This window comes from Populus trichocarpa, chromosome 1, assembly GCF_000002775.5.
Source record: "Populus trichocarpa isolate Nisqually-1 chromosome 1, P.trichocarpa_v4.1, whole genome shotgun sequence".
In the NCBI taxonomy this organism is placed as follows: Eukaryota; Viridiplantae; Streptophyta; class Magnoliopsida; order Malpighiales; family Salicaceae; genus Populus; species Populus trichocarpa.
This window is the reverse complement of record NC_037285.2, coordinates 1390723-1412828: the sequence shown is the minus strand read 5'-3', so window position 1 is coordinate 1412828 and position 22106 is coordinate 1390723. Positions and strand designations below refer to the sequence as shown.

At 34.8% G+C, this 22106-nt stretch overlaps 3 protein-coding genes across 12 annotated transcripts; 2 read left to right on the top strand and 1 right to left on the bottom strand.

The window, feature by feature from the left end:
* The first annotated feature begins 722 nt into the window (after positions 1 to 722).
* Positions 723 to 7181, top strand: LOC7487033 (outer envelope protein 80, chloroplastic). 10 transcript variants are annotated; one of them, XM_024591233.2, is made up of 17 exons: positions 1306 to 1441; positions 1548 to 1597; positions 1719 to 1808; positions 2147 to 2229; positions 2361 to 2458; positions 2565 to 2634; positions 2986 to 3079; positions 3541 to 3622; positions 3741 to 3776; positions 3917 to 4070; positions 4164 to 4304; positions 4687 to 4757; positions 4902 to 4980; positions 5128 to 5243; positions 5623 to 5770; positions 5967 to 6036; positions 6489 to 7181. In XM_024591233.2, the coding sequence occupies exons 1-17, from the start codon at positions 1353 to 1355 to the stop codon at positions 6641 to 6643; spliced, it is 1626 nt and encodes a 541-aa protein (XP_024447001.1). In that variant the 5' UTR covers positions 1306 to 1352; the 3' UTR covers positions 6644 to 7181. The 10 variants fall into 10 exon arrangements, with proteins under 10 accessions (XP_024446996.2, XP_002297781.3, XP_024447025.1 ...); XM_052455793.1 differs by having other exon boundaries at positions 1309 to 1441; positions 1548 to 1625; positions 2139 to 2229; XM_024591261.2 differs by having other exon boundaries at positions 1309 to 1441; positions 1548 to 1625; positions 1715 to 1808.
* Positions 7182 to 10464: 3283 nt separating this feature from the next.
* Positions 10465 to 12971, top strand: LOC7496034 (zinc finger protein WIP2; the record flags this gene model as incomplete). Its single annotated transcript, XM_024596294.2, has 2 exons — positions 10465 to 11295; positions 12597 to 12971. Coding segments are annotated over exons 1-2 (942 nt in total), but the record flags the coding sequence as incomplete, so codon positions are not given.
* Positions 12972 to 15959: 2988 nt separating this feature from the next.
* LOC7496035 (zinc transporter ZTP29) lies at positions 15960 to 22106 on the bottom strand. Its single transcript, XM_002299199.4, has 12 exons — positions 21823 to 22106; positions 19968 to 20026; positions 19691 to 19783; positions 19496 to 19585; positions 19308 to 19389; positions 19032 to 19087; positions 18167 to 18223; positions 17624 to 17664; positions 16800 to 16867; positions 16652 to 16708; positions 16441 to 16558; positions 15960 to 16334 (listed from the first exon to the last, which is right to left on the bottom strand). The coding sequence occupies exons 1-12, from the start codon at positions 21884 to 21886 to the stop codon at positions 16289 to 16291; spliced, it is 831 nt and encodes a 276-aa protein (XP_002299235.1). The 5' UTR covers positions 21887 to 22106; the 3' UTR covers positions 15960 to 16288.

The window sequence follows — 22106 nt, the reverse complement described above, 5'->3', positions numbered from 1 at the left end:
ACTGAAGGAGAAAAGGTTTCTTCCTTTTGTCCTCAATCCTTCCTTTATACCTTTGAATTTGTTTTTGTTTTTTTGTAATTTTTTAAGTTAAGGATTAGGATCTAAATTTTGCAACGGATAAGAGAGAGGGGGAAGTAGATGCAAGGCTGCTGTGGTTTTGTAATTTGTGTGTGGCTGAATTATGTTTTTTTTATATATGCTGGGTGAATTAAATTATTTTTTCAAGTTTTATTTAGTTTCGGTTCAATTCAGTTTACTTCATTGCAAATGTTAGAAGCCAAGTAAATCAAATAAAACAAAATTTGTTTTTAAATTTTTAAACCAGTTTTTTTATTTTTTTCTATTAATTTAGGTATTTTGAGTTGTTTTAGTTTCTTTAGGTACCTGGTTTTTTTCCTACCCCTAGAAAAAAATAATGTTAATTTGCTTTTTGAATAACGTCAGCTTTTCAAAGAGTTTTTTAAAATGTTTTTTATTTAAAAATAAATTAAAATAATATATATTTTTTATTTTTTTAAAATTAATTTTGATATTAGTAAATCAAAAGAATTAAAAAATATAAAAAATTAATTCTAAATAAAAAAATTCAATTTTTTTAGGAAATTGCACCTAAAAGGCAGACAAAAATTAGAAGGAAAAAGTACATTTTGGTCCTTTTAATTTTGATATGGTCAAATAAGGTGCTTCTTGCTTGATGATGCTGTAAGTAACTGATACACCTCTCACTGGGGTGTTTTACCCCTTCATTTCTCCTTCTCCGAAAACAAATCCCCAAATTAATTTTCTTCAATTGGGGATTTCTTTTTCCTCCACCACAATGAGTAAAAACGACGACGTTTCCTTCACTTCATCTTCTCTCAGAACCCCCCCTTTCCTTCACCACCAAACTAAACCCTCTCTCCCTCTCTTCTCTCAACTCGCCAAAACCAAACTCACCTTCGCCAGCTTCCTCGACTCACTCCTAACCCGCCCGTCAACTCGGACTCCCAACTCACCCCCCCTCTGCTCCGCCTCACTCTCCCTTTCTCACTCCTCCTGCTCAGACCCCAAACCCCTGCCGATCCTTGGCTCCGCGTCGCTGTCGCTGAGTCAGTCCCAACTCGGTGAGTCGAATCAACTCGACGAGTCGAATCAACTCGACTCGGTGGTTACCGCCCAGCAGAAGAGTGGTGGGGCGAGTGGGGTTCATGGGTCGGGTAGGAACGATGAGGAGAGGGTGTTGATCAGTGAAGTGCTGGTGAAGAATAAAGATGGGGAGGAACTGGAGAGGAAGGATTTAGAAGGTGAGGCTTTAGCGGCGTTAAAAGCTTGCCGTGCTAACTCGGCTCTTACCGTTCGTGAAGTTCAAGAGGATGTGCATAGGATTATCAGTAGTGGATATTTTTCCTCCTGTATGCCTGTTGCTGTTGACACTCGTGATGGGATTCAGTTGGTTTTTCAGGTATGTGGGACCCACCATACTTCGCCTTGCTGCGCGAAAGCTGGCCTGAGAATACCCTTTGTTATAGTGTTGTTTGGTTATAATTGGGATGTTATTGTGCTTATAGAAAGTACAAGTCTTTGAGTATTGTGGTTTGCATTGGTGCATTGCTTCAGGGTGAGGATATTTGATTGAGAGCAGACAAGTCAGTGGTTTTATTCAAGTGTTGTTTTTGTAGGCATCGCAGTGTTATGGGTTGAATTAATGACTAATGTTGCTTTCTTGTGGCATAAGGTAGAACCGAACCAGGAGTTTCATGGTCTAGTATGTGAAGGAGCTAGTGTTCTTCCGACAAAGTTTATACAGGATGCTTTTCGTGGCGGTTATGGTAGGTGGTATTTGGCATTGCAAATATAGAGATTTAATAATGTATGTTGTCTGTAGAGCTGCCCCTTTTTATCTCTTCCCCTCCCCCATCTCGTTCTTTCATAATTTTGAAAATTGTTTGGCCCTTATATTGTTTGCACGTTTTTCATAAATGTATAATGTCTCAATCTAAGCGGATGCTAAGTATAGACCGTCTTTTTTTAGTTATGGTATAATTTGAATGTACAGTAATTGTTTGGTAACTATCCATGCGTATGGTTATGAGTGTTGTCATGCTTCATGTGAACTGTTATAATAGGATACTTTCATTGATTTTATTTTTGGCGTCAAGCTGTGCAGGAAAAGTGGTAAATATTAAGCATTTGGATGAAGTAATAAATTCCATCAATGGCTGGTACATGGAGCGTGGCCTTTTTGGCATGGTTTGTGCTTCATCTTTCATGATATTATTTTCATGTCACATTTTGGCTAATGTGGGATTGGACTGTTAAGTTCTCCATGGTTTCTTATTACAACTTTAAATTAACTAACATCTTCATTTACATTATTATAGGTTTCAAATGCTGAGATTCTCTCTGGGGGTATTATAAGGTTACAAGTTGCAGAGGCAGAGGTGAACGACATTTCCATATGTTTTCTTGACCGAAAAACGTAAGAGATTTCTTTCAATTTGTCGCACAATCTCATCTGCACTCCCACACACCCTGACATGGAGACAGAGAGACTCATGACTAGCATGTGTTTTATTGCTCTTCAGTGGTGAACCAACCAAAGGGAAGACAAAGCCTGAAACGATACTTAGGCAACTTACAACCAAAAAGGGACAGGTAATTCTGGAACAGCTTTTTTTGGGTACTCTCACACTATATGTCCTCAAGACCCCATGTATATATAGTGCTGATTTCTGGCTGAAAAGGGTGCTTCAGCATTTTTCTGCTTTGAGAGTCTCTTTTAGTTTCTGTATTTTCTAGCATTTGTTTGTTTTTTTTGTTCTGTGGTCTATGAAAGATAAAGTCCTCTTTTCATAAAAAAAGAACTCTTTAACTCTATTTCACCTTACTTCCTTTTTTTCCTACAAGGATCTTTACTCAAATTGCCATTTGTGGAAATTAAACGTGAGCTAGTGCTTAACATATTCACTGACAAATGTTTTTCTATTTGAAATGGCTCCTTTGTAGGTCTACAGTATGCTTCAAGGGAAAAGAGATGTGGATACTGTGTTAACTATGGGAATCATGGAAGATGTTAGCTTTATTCCCCAACCTGCTGGAGGTGAAAAAAGATGTTTTTTCATTTTAAATAGTCTAATAAAATATCATACTTAGAGAAATGCTAACTGAAATATACATCTATGAACATACATGTGCCCACACTCCGCACATGCACATTGCATACTGTGGATTGTTGCGGTAACATTGAAATCATTCTTGGAGAATCATGGGTAGAATCTGCTTGAGAGTACAATTGAATAAATCTGGTTTTGTGTGACTTGATATCAATTGGTGTGTCAAGCAAAACACAGAAGATTTGATGTTCTGTAGATTATACCTTTTGACATGGTCTATACTTTTTGCTAGTGATTCAGTGTCTCTTCTGTGCTATACATATTTTCAGAATAATCATTTATGTTAAGCATAATTGAATTGAGGTGCTAGTGGGCACACATAAACCTCAGCTGTTCTATCCCAATCAATGAATTTTGAAACTTTATTTGTGCTCTCTCTTTGTTTTAGATACTGGCAAAGTTGATTTGATAATGAATGTTGTTGAACGTCCAAATGGAGGTTTCTCCGCTGGCGGTGGGATATCAAGTGGGTGAGTGGTATTAACTTAGAGGGCACTGATACCATGCTTTTCCACCTAATTTACATGTATATTATTGTATCTTTGGTGGATTGGAAACATCATACACTGATTAATTTGCAATTTCTAGGATCACAAGTGGCCCTCTATCAGGACTTATTGGAAGGTAAGTTTAAAGAATACACGATGTGGTTGGTTTAGTTTTCTCTCAAATATGCTCGTTAATTCTTAATTATTGGCTGTCATTATGTGGAAACTTGCAAGGAATGCTGTTTTACCTCACAGTTGCTTTTATTTCTGTTGCAGCTTTGCATATTCCCATAGAAATGTTTTTGGACGAAACCGGAAACTTAATATTTCCCTTGAGAGAGGCCAAATTGACTCGATCTTTCGCGTAAACTACACAGACCCATGGATTGAAGGGGATGACAAACGGACTTCTAGAACAATTATGGTTCAGGTAATTTTTATTATGTAGCTTCTAGTTACAATTACTTCTTGGTGATAGTGTAAAAGTGCTCATTGTTGGGCGAACTGATTCTTACTGCACCAGAATTCAAGAACCCCTGGGAATCTTGTTCACAGTAACCAACCTGGCAATAGTAGCCTGACCATTGGCAGAGTTACAGCAGGTTTAGAATTTAGCAGACCACTCAGGCCAAAGTGGAGTGGAACAGGCGGACTTATATTTCAGGTACTTTATTATTGAAACTTGGTAGCATTAATGAGTAAGTGAAATTCTGTACCTGGCTTTCCGTAGCTTTCGCTCAATAATAATGATGTTGTGAATTAATGTCTTCATATGTTCATAGATTAGTCACCTGTTTCTTGTTATTTTATATTTTCCATGCCCATAATTATTTGGATGCTTGTTCCATTATATAATGTTTTAACCAGTGATTCAAAATAATTCAAGGAATTTTGATATCTCTATGGTGCACCGGGGCTGTATGGGAACATATGCAATACCTATTCTGGTTCCTTACGATGATTTTGAAAGTTTTATTCCCTTTGATAGATAACCATTTGGCATAAGCTGTATTACCTACTTTCATTTATTGGTCTTGATATCTCAGCATGCTGGTGTTCGTGATGAAAATGGCAATCCTATTATTAAGGACCATTACAGCAGCCCGCTTACTGCAAGGTACACATCTTTGGTTTAAAACGTTACGATGTTTGGCTGCAATGGTTTATTGGTTATCAATTGTGAATATTGCCTGGTTTATTGGTTATCAATTGTGAATATTACCTTGTGATTTACTGTTCTGTTTACATTTGTGTCATGCAGCGGCAAGACTCATGATGATATGTTGCTTGCCAAATTTGAAAGTGTATATACAGGTTCTGGGGATCATGGCTCTTCAATGGTTAGTCATCTATAACTAAGCAGGGATTCCTTATCCTGGCATTTTATTATGATATGCTTATTAAACACTGAAAAGAAAGAAAAAAGAAGGAAAAGTTTTCAGTTTTGGCTCTTACTGTTTTATGGATTAGCATTTTTGTCGGTGCAGTTTGTGTTTAACATGGAACAAGGACTACCTCTTTGGCCCGAGTGGCTGTTTTTCAACAGAGTTAATGCTCGTGCTAGAAAGGGTGCACAAATTGGTCCTGCTTTGTGTCTTCTGAGGTATGGTGTTTACTTTTTTTTTTTGTCTGTGAGCAGGCCTGTAAAGTAAGCTTAAATGACCTTTCTTGGGGATAAAGGATGAAAGCTTCAGATGATAAACAATAGCATTTGTTGGAAAGCCTTAAAAGCTTTGTACCAAGTTGCTGGCTATTCAATCTGGAAAATTTTATGTTTTTATATATTAGGGAAAATTACAAAATTATTTAAAGCTTTATAGTAAGTCAGTGCATGCTATCCACAATGTTAAAGTCCACTATGCTTCTGTATCATAGGACATCTTTTTCTTGGATCCCTGCCTGTATTCTTATTTACTTCAAAGATGATGCAAATAATAATCGGGTACTGCTGGCTGACTTGCTTCTTTTCTTTTTATTTCCAGTTTGTCTGGCGGTCATGTGGTGGGTAATTTTTCTCCTCATGAAGCATTTGCCATTGGTGGAACAAACAGTGTGAGAGGATATGAAGAAGGGGCTGTGAGCTCTGGTAGATCATATGTAATTGGCTCTGGTGAAATTTCTTTCCCTATGGTAGGTGATTGCGGGCAACTTTTCTGTTTTGGTCTCTGAACATTGCGCCACTGGCAGTTTTATACATGCGTTTATTTTTAAATGTAATGAGGTCCACTTTGATGACTTCTGTGCATGCTTGACACCAAATGCCAACATAATCCAAATGTTAAGGGGAAGCTTACTAATTTGTCTTTTGCTTTTCTTTCTTTTGCAGTTGGGACCAGTGGAAGGAGTTATTTTTGCTGACTATGGAACAGATCTCGGATCTGGACCCACAGTGCCTGGTATGTTTTTTGTGATTTCTTGATCCAGTATTTAGAATGGTGGTTCTGTCTGTATAGATGATGTTTTTGTGTGAAAAAGGATGGGAAAATTGGCACGAAGTTATTTGATCTCTCCTTGCATTAAAAGTTGATAGCACTTGACGCGACAATCGCTCCTGGAGTGGGGTGTCCTGACATACAGAGCTGGCTTATGCCAAGCATTAATGATTCTGAGTAGGACAGTCTTACCATTGTGCATTCATGTAGGGCAGGGTACCTCAACATGATTTATTTTGAGATAGTAACTTGCTGGCCAATGTATATTAACCCTGATTGCTGAATTAATTAGTTTTGATTCTTCAAATAGGCCGTGCATGAAAGGGTGACGAATATCTTTGCTGGGGGCCAGGGGTTTACTACTTGAATGATTTTCACATTTCACCTTTACCTCTGCCTTTTGTTGTTCTTTGCAGGAGATCCCGCTGGGGCAAGGCTGAAACCTGGAAGTGGATACGGGTATGGCTTTGGCATCCGTGTGGACTCAGCGTTGGGCCCTCTTCGTCTTGAATACGCATTTAATGACAAGAACATGAAGAGATTTCATTTTGGAGTAGGTCACCGAAATTAGTGTTCTTCGCTTCATATCATATTTTGCAATCAATTCTATTGCTTACTTAAAGAGGCCCTGTTTCGGTTTCTTTCAAAATCGATCTAATATCGTATCATCACTGGCTTTGAAACCCAGTGGCATGCTGAGTTTGTATACCCGGTAGCTTTTTTCAGTGAAGCAAGCTCGAGCCCTAGCGATCCTAATTTACTTCGGTACCATGAAACAGAAGAGGACTACTTCTACTGTATGGTCGTTGTATGCACTATTGTTTTGTCTGTGCATTGATTATGGGTGGTCACCTTCAAATCAAATCGACAATGGGGTGTAGTTTACATTGAATAGGATCATCTCCTCATGCTTTCCTTTCACCGTCCATTGTCTTTTGCATTCAATGTTTTGTCTTGGCGTGTGGCTCTTGTCCAAACCACAAGGAAAACTTGCCATTTGTCATGGAAGGAAATCTTCGTTTGCCTGTGGTTGGGGCTGTTTAATATCATAGATAAGCCACCTAAAGTGGCTTAGTAATTGTGTATTCAATAACCACAGTTTCCATTGATATTGTGGAGCCCTTATTATTAAAAAAAGGGAGGAATTATGTAAGGTTATACAGATTAAAGATATTATTCATAAATAAGTATATATTTTTTATTTTTAAAGATAAAATTGATTGATATAAAAGATTAAAAAAATATAGATGAATTAGAATAATCTCTTTAGAAATTTAATTACATACAAAATAATTAAGAAACATGGTTATTTAAAAAAGGCTAAAAAATGGCTAAATAAATTAGAAGGGGTATTAATTTAAATAAAAATTAAAAAATTACTTTAAAAAAACACATTAAAAAAGAAAAATCATATATATATATATATATAAAAGGTTAGGTTAGGTGTTGTTGGGTTTGACAAGTCAGGTTGACACGCTTGACCCATTTGGAAAGGCACGTTTGTTGGCTTGTAAGAGCAATTAGAGCAAGTATGTGCGCGTCAATTTTTATTTTTTTAATTGCGGATAACTCTTTACTTGTCTCAAGTTTTATTCAAAAAAATAAAGTCAAAATGACGTGTCATTTGCTTTTCCTTATATTTTGGCTATTATTGTAACCGAAAAATCATGGTTGTTGGTTTTTTTATGTAGAGACTTATTTTTCAATTTATTTTTGACCCAAAACATCTAGAAATCTTGATAAACCTATAAATGACCTTAAAAATCACACAAAAATCCGAAATAAAAATCTTCCTAACCTTAAATATGTTTTTTAGACGATTTGAAGGTGAAAAAAACATTTAAGTGGAACTCTCCTTATTAAATGAAATTTGTTGACATCTAGATCAATCATCTTAGTGGTCGAGATCAGCGTCAATGCTAATGTTCTCTCTCTATCAACGGGGTTCGACAACTCTCTCCCTCCTCTCTTAATCTAGGAACTTAAAAACAAGGAAAATAAAGTTTTGGACTAAAATTGATTTTGTTTTGAAATTTTAGAAATTGGAGGGACATAATATTTATAATTTGAAAAGTATAAGGAGTACAATGAACATTTCATCCAATTTCTAAAAAAGCCACTCATTTCCTCTATTTTGTTTTTTACTTTGGTCCCCTATCTTTAAATATTACCCATTCCTAATAAATTAACCTAAATTGGCCTATAATTTAGTCATATAAGGGTGAAATAAACCAAAAAAAAAAAGGGATAGGTCCACAATGTTTTGTGATGAAATCCATAATGCAATTTGCATAATGAATCCCCCATGCTTTTTACTGCCAATGTCTAGGGCCCATGTTAGATCTCATGCTCGAGATAAGCGAGCACGTGATTTAAGTCCAAATTCATTTTGCTTAGGCGTAATCATTACTCTTCAACTTTTCACTATATAAACTATAAAGAGATATTGTAATTTTTTTTTATGTAGGATAAAGAGTCTTGAGTTTCATAAAAACATGCTAACCAAGGATTATTTGACATTAATCTTATATTCACCTATAATTTATTTTAATCATATTAATAATTCATGTTAAAAAAACTCTTATTGGAGAATAATTTCTAATAAAATTTTAGCCCAAAAATTAAACGTATCTGACTTTTAATTTAATCTCAAACATGTTTATTATCCATGTTTTTAAAACAAATTTCCAACATTTTAAATCATCATTGTCTCTCGTATTCCCAAAAAAGAAAGAGCAAATAAAACGTGGCGATTACAAAAATTGATCCCTTTACTACCAGTTTTCTATATGTTTTTTAAATTAGCATTGTTTTAATTGTTTTTTTAAAAATAACACAATTAAAAAAAACAATTGGTGACGAAGTATAATTTGATACATGCCATGATTAGAAAATACAATATTTCAAAGAAACTGGTAAATGAATAGCACCAGGTAACTAATTTTTATCACATTCTCTAATCGCAATATGTATTAAACTGTAATATTTTGTTAATTTTTTTTAAATCATGTTATTTTACCAACTTAAAAAAGTTAGCAAAAGTACTCCAATATTCCACATTTATTTAATTCCTACCTTCTTTATGTATAAAAAAACAAAAGAAAAAAAATTGAAAAACATTGTATAGAGGATCCCGACTAATTCAAGTAGACCAATGAAGGCGCCAATGCAAGAGACATCACAAAGAAATAAATGTAGCTTGTTAAAATTGTACTTGGAAAAATAATTGAAGAAGCAAGCACAGGTAGATAGGTGAGACATAATGAGCTATAACACAATTATATTGGGCAACAAATTTAGATTTATTAATTTTGGTTGTTGGTTTTAATATATATATATATATATATATATATATATATATATATATATATATATATATATATATAGAAATTAATTTGATTAGTGTATAGCTATATATGAGATTTGCTTTCTAGTAGGAATTTTATTTTTTGGGATATTGGGGAAATATTCCATGCAAATTAAGCACCGTCATGGTCAATGTCCTGAAATTATGCTGCACAAGAAAATGTAAATGGGATTATTATAAAATAGACAAAGTTTTGTTAATTAGTGTTGAGGAAACAGATGCAGATGCTTGAAAATGCCATTACAAGACAAGACAGGAATTTTCAAAGAACTCACATTATATCCCCTCGTGTTGTATTGGAAACATGGAGGGATTGGTGCACACAATCTGGTCAGAGAGAGGAGGCTCTTTGTGAATTAATTATCTTATGATTCATATGAGCCATAGCTATAGGTCAAATGGAGACCTGTGATTTGATGTAGCACGCAGCGTTTTTAGCAGAAGGACCTTAACCGCAAGGCAAGGTTTCTTAAACCATTCTGAGCTAGCATGTCTGTATATATTTAGCTAGAGCAAGTCAGAAACAAGAGATCATAGAGAGAGATGCCGTTGTTGTAAGATCTTAAACAGTGAACATTTCTCAGCAGGTACTGAGCCAAGCCGACATGGGCGTGCCCCCCAAAGCAAGTGCTGGGCTGGTATCAAACTGAATGCTTCCCCAGGATCAGAGAACAAACCAGCAAGGCAAGAAGATGAAGTCAAAAAAGGCTGTACTATTAACCAAGCATATATACATGTATTAGCTAGGGTTGGGATGACGTAGAGAGACAAGCTTCAAACCCTAAGTATGATCAGTTGAGTTGAGTTGAATGTTGAATGTTGAATTTTGTTTTAATAATAATAGTAGAGATATAAAATTGTTTGGCAACGTGATGCAATTATTAAACAATTTATATTTCAAATAAAAAACATAAAAAAAAACAATATTTTAAATGCGAAACACACGATTGAGTTGCACTAAGATTATCTAGTATTAATATTAGTACTACTCTCTTCTCTTCCACTTCTCTCTTTGCCTTGGCATATTTCTCTATTGATTAGTTACACCTCACAAATGATATCTTGCCTCTCCTTTTGTAGTCAATTGGGCTAAATCAATCAACCTTAACCTTGTTCGTTTTTCCTTCAACCCTTCCCTCATACACTTCTTTTAATTTGGTGGTCTTGTTCAGGCTCCACCTTGTCAAAACTTTTAGCCATCTTTAGTTTTTTTGCTATCTCTCTTTCTTTCTTTCTCCAATAACCTATCTATCTACCCAAGTAACTGCTCTCTCCTCCCACTTTCAATCATGGCTGATCCATATTCCAATTACTTCAATGGATGGTACAACTTCAACCACCTCCACCATTTATCTGCCTCAGCATCTTCTTCCAATTCATCACTATATGCATCCCATGGATGCAATATGTACTCAGATAATAATATTATCTATGACAACTCTTTTATTCAGAGTCATTCCACGTCACCTCCTTCTCCTCCTCTCAGAGAAGCTCTTCCACTTCTTAGTTTAATTAGTCCAACAAGGCATCATGAAGATCAACGGGAGTACTCCTCATGTAGTGCCATGGAAGTGGACAAGAACAAGGACAGAGAAGAAAGCCTATATGATGATAAAACTGTGACTGTGGCTCTACATTTAGGGCTACCTAGACTTGATTCTGCTGATTTGGTGTCTTCCACAGAGATCTCATCAGACAACGAAGAAGTAACTGTTGCTTCTGGCTATCAAACAAGCAGTCGTACTCTTAACAAGGGTCAGTATTGGATCCCTACCCCTTCTCAGATTCTGATTGGTCCTACACAGTTTTCATGCCCACTTTGCTTCAAGACCTTCAACCGATACAACAACATGCAGGTATGTTTCATCAAACGAAACCCATGATAATTTCAAAAAGCTTACCTTTTACTCCTCGATCTCCCATCCCTTTCTATGTTTCTCCTTTTGATTTTGCAGAAAAAGAGAAAATTCAATTCTTATCCTTTGATTCAACAATTCACTTTTATTCTAATTTAGACTCTCTTGAGAAGAGAAGAGTAAAAATGGGACCTTACTAGGGTTTTCCCTTTTCTTTTCTCTACTTTAACACACATCTTTCCTCCTCTCCTGTTCCCCTCTTTCTTTCTCTCCTTTTTGCATGATTTGTTGCTCTGGGATTTATAAAATAAGAATAAATCAACCTGGTCTGACTGAGAATAAGATCAGTAGCTCTCTTTATGTGATTGAACTACTAACGCATTATGCTTTTTGTTCATTGGAGTATGTGTTTCACACATTGTCAGGAATGTAAAACCTGAAATTACAAGGTCATATGAATTCTAGATTCAAACTTTATTTATACCGAAAATGATTTTTTAAGATTTTTTGATGACATTAAATTATGGTTTAATAAAAAAATTTAGGTAGTTTTTTTGTTGTTTGTTGTAGTAAATTAATTTTTTTTTATATCCTTGTATTTCACTATGGTTTTTTTAATATACTCTCAATACTTATATATAAAAAAATATAAAAAAAAAAACAAGGGTCTTATGAATATTCATCAAACCCTGATCAGCAAACTAGTGTTTGCACATGAAAAGCTTAAGCAGTGTACCTTGCCTAGTCTGTTAGCATTACAGTTCAAGTAAAAAATGCATTGGTCTGCTTTTTTTTTTATCTTGACTTTTGAAAGTATAATTAAGCCCATGTTAGGTTATGATCATAATCAAACTTTCAGGTTAGAAAACCTATGTTTATATATAATGATAATTATAGAGTGTTATTTCGATGAATATTAGTTCTTAAAATATATAAAAAAGATAAAGATAGTTGGGACATATGAGATATGTCCTTCTGATCTTTTTATTTTGAAATGATAATAATTCACTCTAAAATTATTTTTGTTTTTCTCTTTGCATCGTCTATCCTGAAACGCTAACGAAGCGCAACTCCAGTATATAACTTTTACTTTGAGTCAGCGCAGATATATCTACAGCAAGCTTGTAGCATGCATCTTTCCCAGTTTATTTAAATTTGGATTCTCCTTTCTATCTGTCTTTACTTTAAGATATGATCAAGTTGGCAACTATGTGTTAAGATAGTTTTGTTGTTTTTAAATATATTGGTTTTTCTTCTTTGGTGGTTTTTCATATGTGAGCATGGCTTGAATGCATGTGTAGATGCATATGTGGGGGCATGGATCTCAGTATAAGAAAGGCCCAGATTCTCTAAGAGGTACGCAGCCAACAGCAATGCTTAGGCTCCCTTGCTACTGCTGTGCAACAGGATGCATAAACAACATTGATCATCCAGGAGCAAAGCCTCTCAGAGATTTTAGAACCCTTCAAACTCATTACAAGAGAAAGCATGGAATCAAGCCTTTCCTGTGCAGAAAATGTGGCAAGGCATTTGCCGTGAAAGGTGATTGGAGAACCCACGAGAAGAATTGTGGCAAGCTTTGGTATTGTACTTGTGGATCCGATTTCAAGCACAAAAGATCCCTCAATGATCACATCAAGTCATTTGGACATGGCCATTCGACAAATGACATTGATTTTCTTCAAGAAAAAAATGTTAGAAAATAATATAAATTATATTTTAAAATTTTATTAAATAATTTAAGTTATTGGATTAAGATGATTTTTTAACATAATATCATAGTTTTGATGATTAAACGATCACGAGTTCGAATCTAATTATTTTTATTTATTTAATAAAAATTAAATATAAAATAATATAAATTTTAAATTTATTGTATCCAAACAAATCCAACCACTCTTGAACTTCATTAGCGATCAAACCTTCTTGTACAATTGAGATTGTCAAATTGTCAAAAACTTCTTCCTTGTTAATGGCATCAAAGGCAATCGAATTCTCAACCATCAGATCACAGTGACTTTCTCCTTCAACTTTTATTCCCTACCTTGTAAGATGATGGTCCTTGAAAAAGATTCTGTACTGCCAAACACTTCACATCAGATCACAATGACATTCTCTCCCCACTAAAGCTAAAAATCTCACTTGTTTGCTTAACTTTATATTTTATAAAACAAATTTATATTGAATAACTTAATTTTTTAGATAAAATTTTAATATATAATTTATATTATTTTTTAATATGATATCAAAGTTTTGAAAACCAAGCGATCACGAGTTCGAAATTTACCATCCTTATTTATTTGATAAAAATTAAGCATAAGATAAAGTGAATCTGTGTAAATTTCAAGTTCAAAAAACTTTCATTTGAGGAGGTATGTTAGAAAATAATATATATAATATTTTGATATCTTATCTAACAATTTAAACTATTGGATCGGGATGGTTTTTTGACAGAACCAGCCTCTAAAATTAAGCAAGATAATGAATCCATTCAGTGAAATTAAAGGCTAATATCTGTTTGAAATCATGATCTTGTTAATTTTTAGTTGATACCTCATGTGTTTTACACAAAATCATGGATCTTTAGAGGAAGAAGCCTATCGAGGATTAGAGTTACTCGCTCTTTTCTTTATGTTTTCTGTCGCCCCCTTTACCACTTTAGTAGCTGTTTAGTTTAGAAGAATCCTCATTGAAAATTGTTAGACCAAGTTTCTGCAACTTCATTTTGTCTCTCTCTCTCTCTCTCTCTCTCTCTCTCTCTATATATATATATATATATATATATATATATATATATATATGATGTAAGGATATCTGATTGTCTGAAATTGCTTTTATTCTAGGTTGTTCTCAATATATGTGCAGAAACTTAAAAACCTATGAAGCATATGCCATGCATAGGTGCAAGAGAGGTTCATTGTGTAATAAGCTTAATATTAAACATGATCCGGAGAGTTAAACTAGAAAATATGTGATTCACATCTTAATTTAGATTGGATTTTAAGTTGGTAAAAAAAGAAATTAACTCAAAGTTTTTAGTAATTTTTTTAAACTTGACTAAGTTAAATCTAAAAAAAAAATAACATGAATTTGATTTATACAGATCAACTTCATTTACTAAAGAAGGAATTGCAAACATATATATATATACACACACACACTCACTCATGCTAAAAAATAATAATCATTACCATATTCCTAAATATTTAAATATTTTGAGATTGTGTGCAAGCAGTCACAGGGTTCTTCGATATGTACGTTGCTAGGAGGGTCTGTTTGGGAGTGTGATTACAATTGTGATTGCTTTTTAAAGTGTTTTTCGTGTCGAAATGCATTAAAATGATTTTTTTAAAAAAAAATTATTTTTAAAACCAACACATCAAAACGATCCAAAACATACAAAAAAAAAATTAATTTTTAACAAAAAAAATTAAATTTTTTAAAAACAAGGGTCGACCTGCATTTCCAAATAAACTCTCGTAGTTGTCTCTAACACCTTGACTCCACAAATTTTTTCCCCATATCTCCGAGTAATGGCAGTGCTGATTACTGAAGTAGCTGTTGGTTCTACAGGAGAGTGTAAAGGGAAAAACTTTTAAACGAAAAGGTGGTGATGAATCCGATAAAAAACAAAAGTGGGATTCTTTTCTTGTTTTCTTTGCTATTCAGTGACTTGTCATGGCGCATTTCATCTTTTTTATGCTAATGAAAAATCAACAATCTATCAACTAACCATGGAATAATGTTGGAGCCTTTCACAGTTCTATGTACTACAAGACCTATCCCACTTCGTCGATTTTTCCTTTTTAAAATAGCACATTTAAAAAAAAAAAAATAATAATAAGCTAACACTAGTTTCTTTTTTTTTTTTAAATAGCATAGCCAATTTTTAGTATAAAGATGTCTTCTTTCAAATACGTAGTTTTCATCTGTGGCTTGTTTAAATACCGCAGTTCCCAACTGTGGTTTTTTTAAATACTGCATTTTTCAACCGTGGTTTTTCACCGGCTGTGCAATTTTTCGTAGTCTCTTTTTCTACTGTTATTTTATAAAAAATAACACCCGTGCTAGAGCTAGTTATGCTCTGGTCAAGAGTGGAGTCCCGAGAGAGGGAGAATTCGAAGAGGATTCTGTAATGATATATTAGTCTACGGAAAACTGATCTGGGATTGCTAGTGGGAAAATTTGAAGGCATGGAGGGCCATGACTACTCTATTCAAAACTTCAACAATGAATTATGATTAGAATCACACGTGAGGCTCTTGATCGGGTAAATCAGGTTAACAGGTTAATCCAGATTTTTAAAAAATTAAATGAAATTATATCCGAGTAATTACTAAAGATAAAGTTCGTAAATGCATGAGTATTATATCTTCTCCTTCCTTTTTATATAATATAATTAAAAAGAGCAAAACTAGCTAATGAGTTATATTTTTTTAAAATGAATTTTGACCAAGTGGTTACATGTTGACGAAGAGACCCACCAACCCGGGTTGCAGCCTTTTCTTCTATTTTCCATCCCATTGTTTCTGCTGTTATGTTAGGAAAAACAAGGGCTGGCATCAATTGTAATAACTAAAGCTCTCATTTTCATCTATTTTGTAGAACTACAGCTTGTAACTTGCTAGCCCAGAAACCATTTATCTTCCATGCAAGCAGCAGTATACTTGGAAGCTCATTGAGTGGCAACACTATGATAAATGAAACGAACTTCATCGAAGAGTATGCAATCCATAATTGTTCCCCTTGTCAACCCTTACTGCCATTTTAGATTTTCACACTAATCAAAGTAAGAAGATCAGTACAATTTTGAGGTGCTTAAAGCTGGAAACCGCCATGTTCTCAAGGATTGTGCCGCCAGTTTGGCCTTCTGGCGAGGTCAAATCATCGGATTTCAATGTGACATTACACAGGCACCATGCAGCACGACCTAAATCTCTCTGGTTTGGGAATGTACAAATGGTTACGTAGGTTGATTAAAGCTGATCCACAGCTACAAGCTCATCTCCTCAGGGAGGCTGATTTCAAGAAAATATAGGCTGCAGACCAGTATCAATACATGTGAGAAAGATGATTCGGATTTTGTGACAAATAATAATAATTAGGATCTTGAAATAGAATCATGTACAGTACGAGTTCTATTACCTTGCCGACATGAAAGCCATACCAAAGAATACAGCCTTGACAGCTTGTTTCTGACCCGCATAATCAAATGCCAGTGGCAGCATTTCATGCAAGGTTAGGAAAGCCATCACCCCACCAACTGCAAATGCAACATAGAGTTATTGAGATTGAAATAGCAAATTAATTTTCCTAAATCATCAGAGATAACTGAGAAATAAATGGTACTGCATACCTGATGCGAGCAAACCCTCCAGAATTTCAGGACTTAAGCTGCTTGGGAATAGATATGCTGCAGTTAAGAAAAAGGACATTCTTATTGGTCAAAATTAAATGATATCCCATGCTTTGACATCACAAGCAATAAAAAGAAGTTGTCATACCGACAAGCACCACACCAAGTGGCTCAGCAAAACCAGAAACTGTCGCCAATTTGAATGCCTGCCACTTGCTGAAATGTGTAAAGAGATCAACCAGTTAATTTATATTACGAGTACAATGCAATAAATTCTAATGTAGAAATAGCTGCACAAAACATGTAGCCAAAAAACATCAGAAAGAAAGAAACCAGAACACTGTAGTCAAATAAATGAGGGTATCTACTACATATCTAATCACTCCGACCACCGAGGCAGGTGGCTGCAGTCTGGAGCCAAAAGTTGTTGTATGCACTAAATCATATGATTAAATGATATGCACTAAAATCGTAGTATGCTTTCTTTTGTTTGAAATCCTTGCTTTCTTCAGGATTTGAAGATTAAGGCCAAACAAAGAGTATTAGTGAATAGATTCAGGGTGCCATGGTAGCCACTAATGCTACCCCAATAACAGCAGCACTTCTGATTTTCAAATTTAGCTACAACACATGGACATAACATGCAACAATACAGTTGCTGCCTTGACCATCTTCAGCAGTCCCCGTAATATTCAAAAAAATTATATGAAACTCCAGGGCAGTTTCTGACCTCTATGCTCATTACTCGGCCACTCTACCCTGCTAGCTCCAGAGTTAAGACAGTAAACAGGGCATCTATCTCCACCTCTACCACCACAATGGTCATGTCACTATTTTGTTGATTCTTATTTCCAATAAAGAACCTTTTCAAGCTACTTCCACCTAAGACATACTTTGGACCAATGCTTTCTAAAGCAGGTTTTACTGATGCTTTAGAGAGCTGAAAAGTACAGTGCCTCGAGAGATTTTTACCTCTGCGTTGCAAAATATATAGGAAGTGCAACAGCAACACCCTGTAGAAATGAACATAAAGAAGTTCAGACAAAACGGAAAATCCCCCCTATTTATATATTTGTAGATGGGAAAAAAGGATCACGTAAGTTATAAATAAGTAGCTTCGTGTCTAAATACAGGTCTGGTAACCAAGGTTTTGGATATCAACCGGCACAATAGTCCGTGTGGGGACTAACCGCAAAAAATCCTGTGTTAGGGTGGATCCTAAGTACAACATCATAGAACTTTCAAAATAAAATAAAAAAATATATCCACTGCTCTAAGACAAATCTTGTCATAGGATAAATTGTGCATCGTGTCTACAAAACCAGAAAACAAACTTAAAACGCATTAATGCTGACAGCAGAACTCATCAATTTTTTTAATTCCAATCCATAAATATTTGGCACTGAAAATGTTTGAAGTTTAAAGGGACCAACTTCATTCGGGAAGGAAGCAACCACTTTGAAGAACCAATAGCATATGCAAAAAGGCAATACTACAGAATCAAAGAAAACATACCTCTGGAATGTTGTGCAAAGCAATTGCCAGAGCCAAATTAAGACCAACACGGAGGCCCTAAAAAAGTATCATTAAAAGAAGATGACAAAATTGACTTACCCAAGGATAAGAAATAAGCTTCCAAAACTCAAGACCAAAAATTAAAACAATCATAGTTAACTTCCAATTGCCAATTGCATTTAATTGAAAGAACATGCACACTAAGATTAATATCTAAAACCAAGTGGTACAAATTTGGTTACATCCAGGAACTGCCAAATATTGAAGTGTAACGTGACCACAGGCAAAAGTATAGGAAAAAAAATCTTTGACATCTTAACCAAATATCCTTTGCTGTTGTAGTTTGGCAATTCATGATAGTGCTTTGAAAATCAATGAATTTGTTTCTTTCAGATGCAGAGCAATTGTATCATTAAAAAAAAGGATCTGAATAACTGCTTGATTGGGTGCCCATTGAATAAATAGTGCAGCTGAATGTTTCAGTTTTCTCATCTTCAAAATATCAATGTTGAATAAACAATCTCCATAGCACAGGAATATTTTATGACTTAACACAGTTAAAATGGCATGCAAATGCAACCCAGGAAACCAAAGAAACCATTCAGGTAAAAATAGCGTGCATGTATAAGGAATTGTGCAGTACCTTAGTGCTAAATTGAAGCTCAAATTTGTTCAACAAAGTCACACATTAAGATTTTGAGAAAGACCCTTTGTGTTCCTTTTTTTCAGGATAAAGCTTGATGCATATATTTCATTCAAGACAGGTGCATTTTAAGACTGACATAAGCACTAAAATCTATGTACATATGTTGCAGCTGAATTGAATACTGACACTACAGAGAGATACAAATAAGGCTAAGGCTACCTTAATTGATCCAAGGAACACTGCCATTCCCTCCGGAAAGTTATGCAAACTTATTCCTGCAATCCATGAAAGACAAGATTCAATCCAATCAGACAAGTTTATGAACTTTTTCAAAAAATAGGAAGGTGCCAAATTTACAGTTTCCAACTATTGGGGGACTGAATTCTGATATCTCGAGGTTTAGTCAAAGAAAAAAACAAGAAAAAAACAAGGCCTGAAAGCAAATAAAATTGAAGTTGGATAGTGATAGAACAGGATCAGAGAAGGTAGGTATACCTATTGCAGTGATAATTCCACTGAACAAAACTTGACGACGATGCTTTTTCATTATGTCCTTTCCCCCTTGGTCGCCATTTTTCTGTTCCCAAACAAATTGCCAAACTGTCACTCTACATTCTAATATTCTAGCCACATCGTGAAAGGCACAAAACATTTAAGTATTAGAAAACTGTATCACCCAGAACCTTTTTACTTTTAACATCTGAACTTGGGGCAAATGTTGGCTCTGGGATAAAATTGGCAATGATGCCAAAGAATACAACACCTCCAAAAAACTGCAAAGCCAATTAATAGAAGAAAATGACAGGTATAAATGAATAAATAATGTCTAGTAAGAAATGCAATTGGATTTGATGAAAAAAAGGAAAGATATAGCTAACCCAGAGGTTGCCTTTTAAGAACCCAATTGAGTTGATAGCATTATGAGCAAGATCAAGGAATGATATGCTCAGCATCAGGCCTGCAGCAAAACCCTGCATAGAGAAGTTTAGAAAGTATTAATGCAAAAACTTTCCCCTGGAATTTAAAATCACGTTAGGATCATTCATGGTAACTCCATGCCACAACATTCTTTCATAAACATGCGAAGAAACCACTATCCTTTCATAGGGTGATAATACACTAAAGTGGGATTCTTTTCCTTGCAACTACTTGTACCTGTAATAGTCCAAGCATCTTCAAATTGGGAGCCTGAAAAAGAATTACAAAGAGTGCACCTGTTTCATAATCCAAGAGATATAATTAGATTAAACAACATGTAATCCTGAACTAGCTTCATCTGATTAACAGGCATGATGGAGGAAAAAATAGTATCCCAATAAAGAGTTAAATCACCTTTTAACTTAAATCAGATTTGCAATGAAGATATAGAAAAAAAATGCTGGTGATTTTTGTTTCTGATTGAGTTTGTTACAAATTCAATATCACATAGTGATCATTACAACTCAACTGAAGAGATTCTTGATCCCAGTAAAACCTCAACACCAAAAAACACACTACCTAAACCTTCAATAGTAGTATTATTTTTCCTTTCATTCAAATGTCTGAAACCATGTAGGAAACAGGAGAAACCAGTGTCCATACACAAAGTCGGCGAGTAGCCAAAAGCAACTATAGTTACTACCAATGCAAAATAATCAAAACTTGAGGAGTAAAAATATTAGTCAGTAGTAATATTTGAATTTCATGCCATATCATGTAAACAAGTGTTATTAGCTAACCCAATGAAGCACTCAAACCACCCAAAACAGAAACACCAAGCACGATCATCATGAAACTGTCCATGGAGATACTCTCACTTGGACCAAAATGTTAATAATATAGAAAAATATGAGTGTTGGGACTTGGGAGGTGTAATGTATGCTGAGTATTACTACTATGGATTACATACATCCGCGTACACCAGCCTTCTGAAAGAAAGGAATATAAAAAGAATGAGATGGTTTCATAAGGTGATTCAATAAAAGGAGAAAATAAGTTGATCGTTCCTACCACTGCATTCTATACAGTCAACCTAACTTTTAATTGTCCTCTTGTGCAGCATTTGATGAACAGATTATTCCCTCACTTATATTGGGTGAAAATAGAAAGTTTGCCTCAACATATCTCTTACTGTCCCACACTTGTCAGTTACTACCTCTCCCTGTATGAGCTGCTTAGACTAGACTAAGTAAATTAGGTAATAACCACTTTCAATAGAAGCTTGATTTGTTTTGTAAACTGTCTGGAAATTACGAATCAGGCTAATGAATTTATTTATTGACTACAATAAAAAAATCAGTGTCCATTCCTTGATGATCATCTTTACTGAAAAAAAGAATCCCTCCATTCACCAGTTCAAAAGCATCCTCAATAATTAACTTCTCTCTATATATAGCTTTTGGTTTTGGACTATTATAGACTCCAAACATATACACACGCAGCCTTCAAAGAGAAACAAAATATAGAGAGAAAGAGATGGTCTCTTAAGGTGATTCGATAAATGGAGATAATAAGTTGATAATTGTTATACCACCGTCTACAGAACTTTTAATCATTCTATAGAGCAACACACTGAATTGAATTGATAGTTCCCTCACTTATACTGTGCAAAAAACAGAAAATCCGCTGCCCAACTTATCTCTTCCTGAATCGTACTAATCAGCTACTGCCTCTCTCCATATGAGCTGCTTACACTAATCTTAGTAAACTAGCTAACTTTATAAGCTTCGACAGAAATTAAGGCTAATTGGTTTTGTTGCTTTAACTTGATATTCAAAAAATCATTGTCAACTAACTCCATTCGCAAGTTCTGAAGTATTCTTTACTAGTTCAATCACTAGTCTTCATTATATATAACCAGAAACTCTCAATCAACTTCTACATTAACATCCCTAAACTTTTAAATTTCTCCTTGTTTATAATTCAGATTCAAGAAATCACTCGCACAAGTAAAAACACAAAAAGATGTTTCTTTTTGAATAACCCATCATAGAAAAACACAAAAAGTTGCAAGCTTTTATGCATAACTTACCTATAGAAGTGCTTAATCCACCCACAAGAGAGAGAGCCAAAGCTACCATAACTTGAGAATCCATTGAAAAAAGATGCTTCTTTTCGCTATATGACAACGACCCAATAATTGATTAGAGCTGATATATATATGACCACTCCACTGAAGGAGTGATTGTGTTTAGAGGGAAACAATATAAAGAGGAGAAAGAAGTTCAAGGAAGAAGACTTTCCTTACAGCCGATACCAAACTCATTACCGTCGACCACGTTGTTATTAGCATATTTATAGGAACCGAACTGGGAT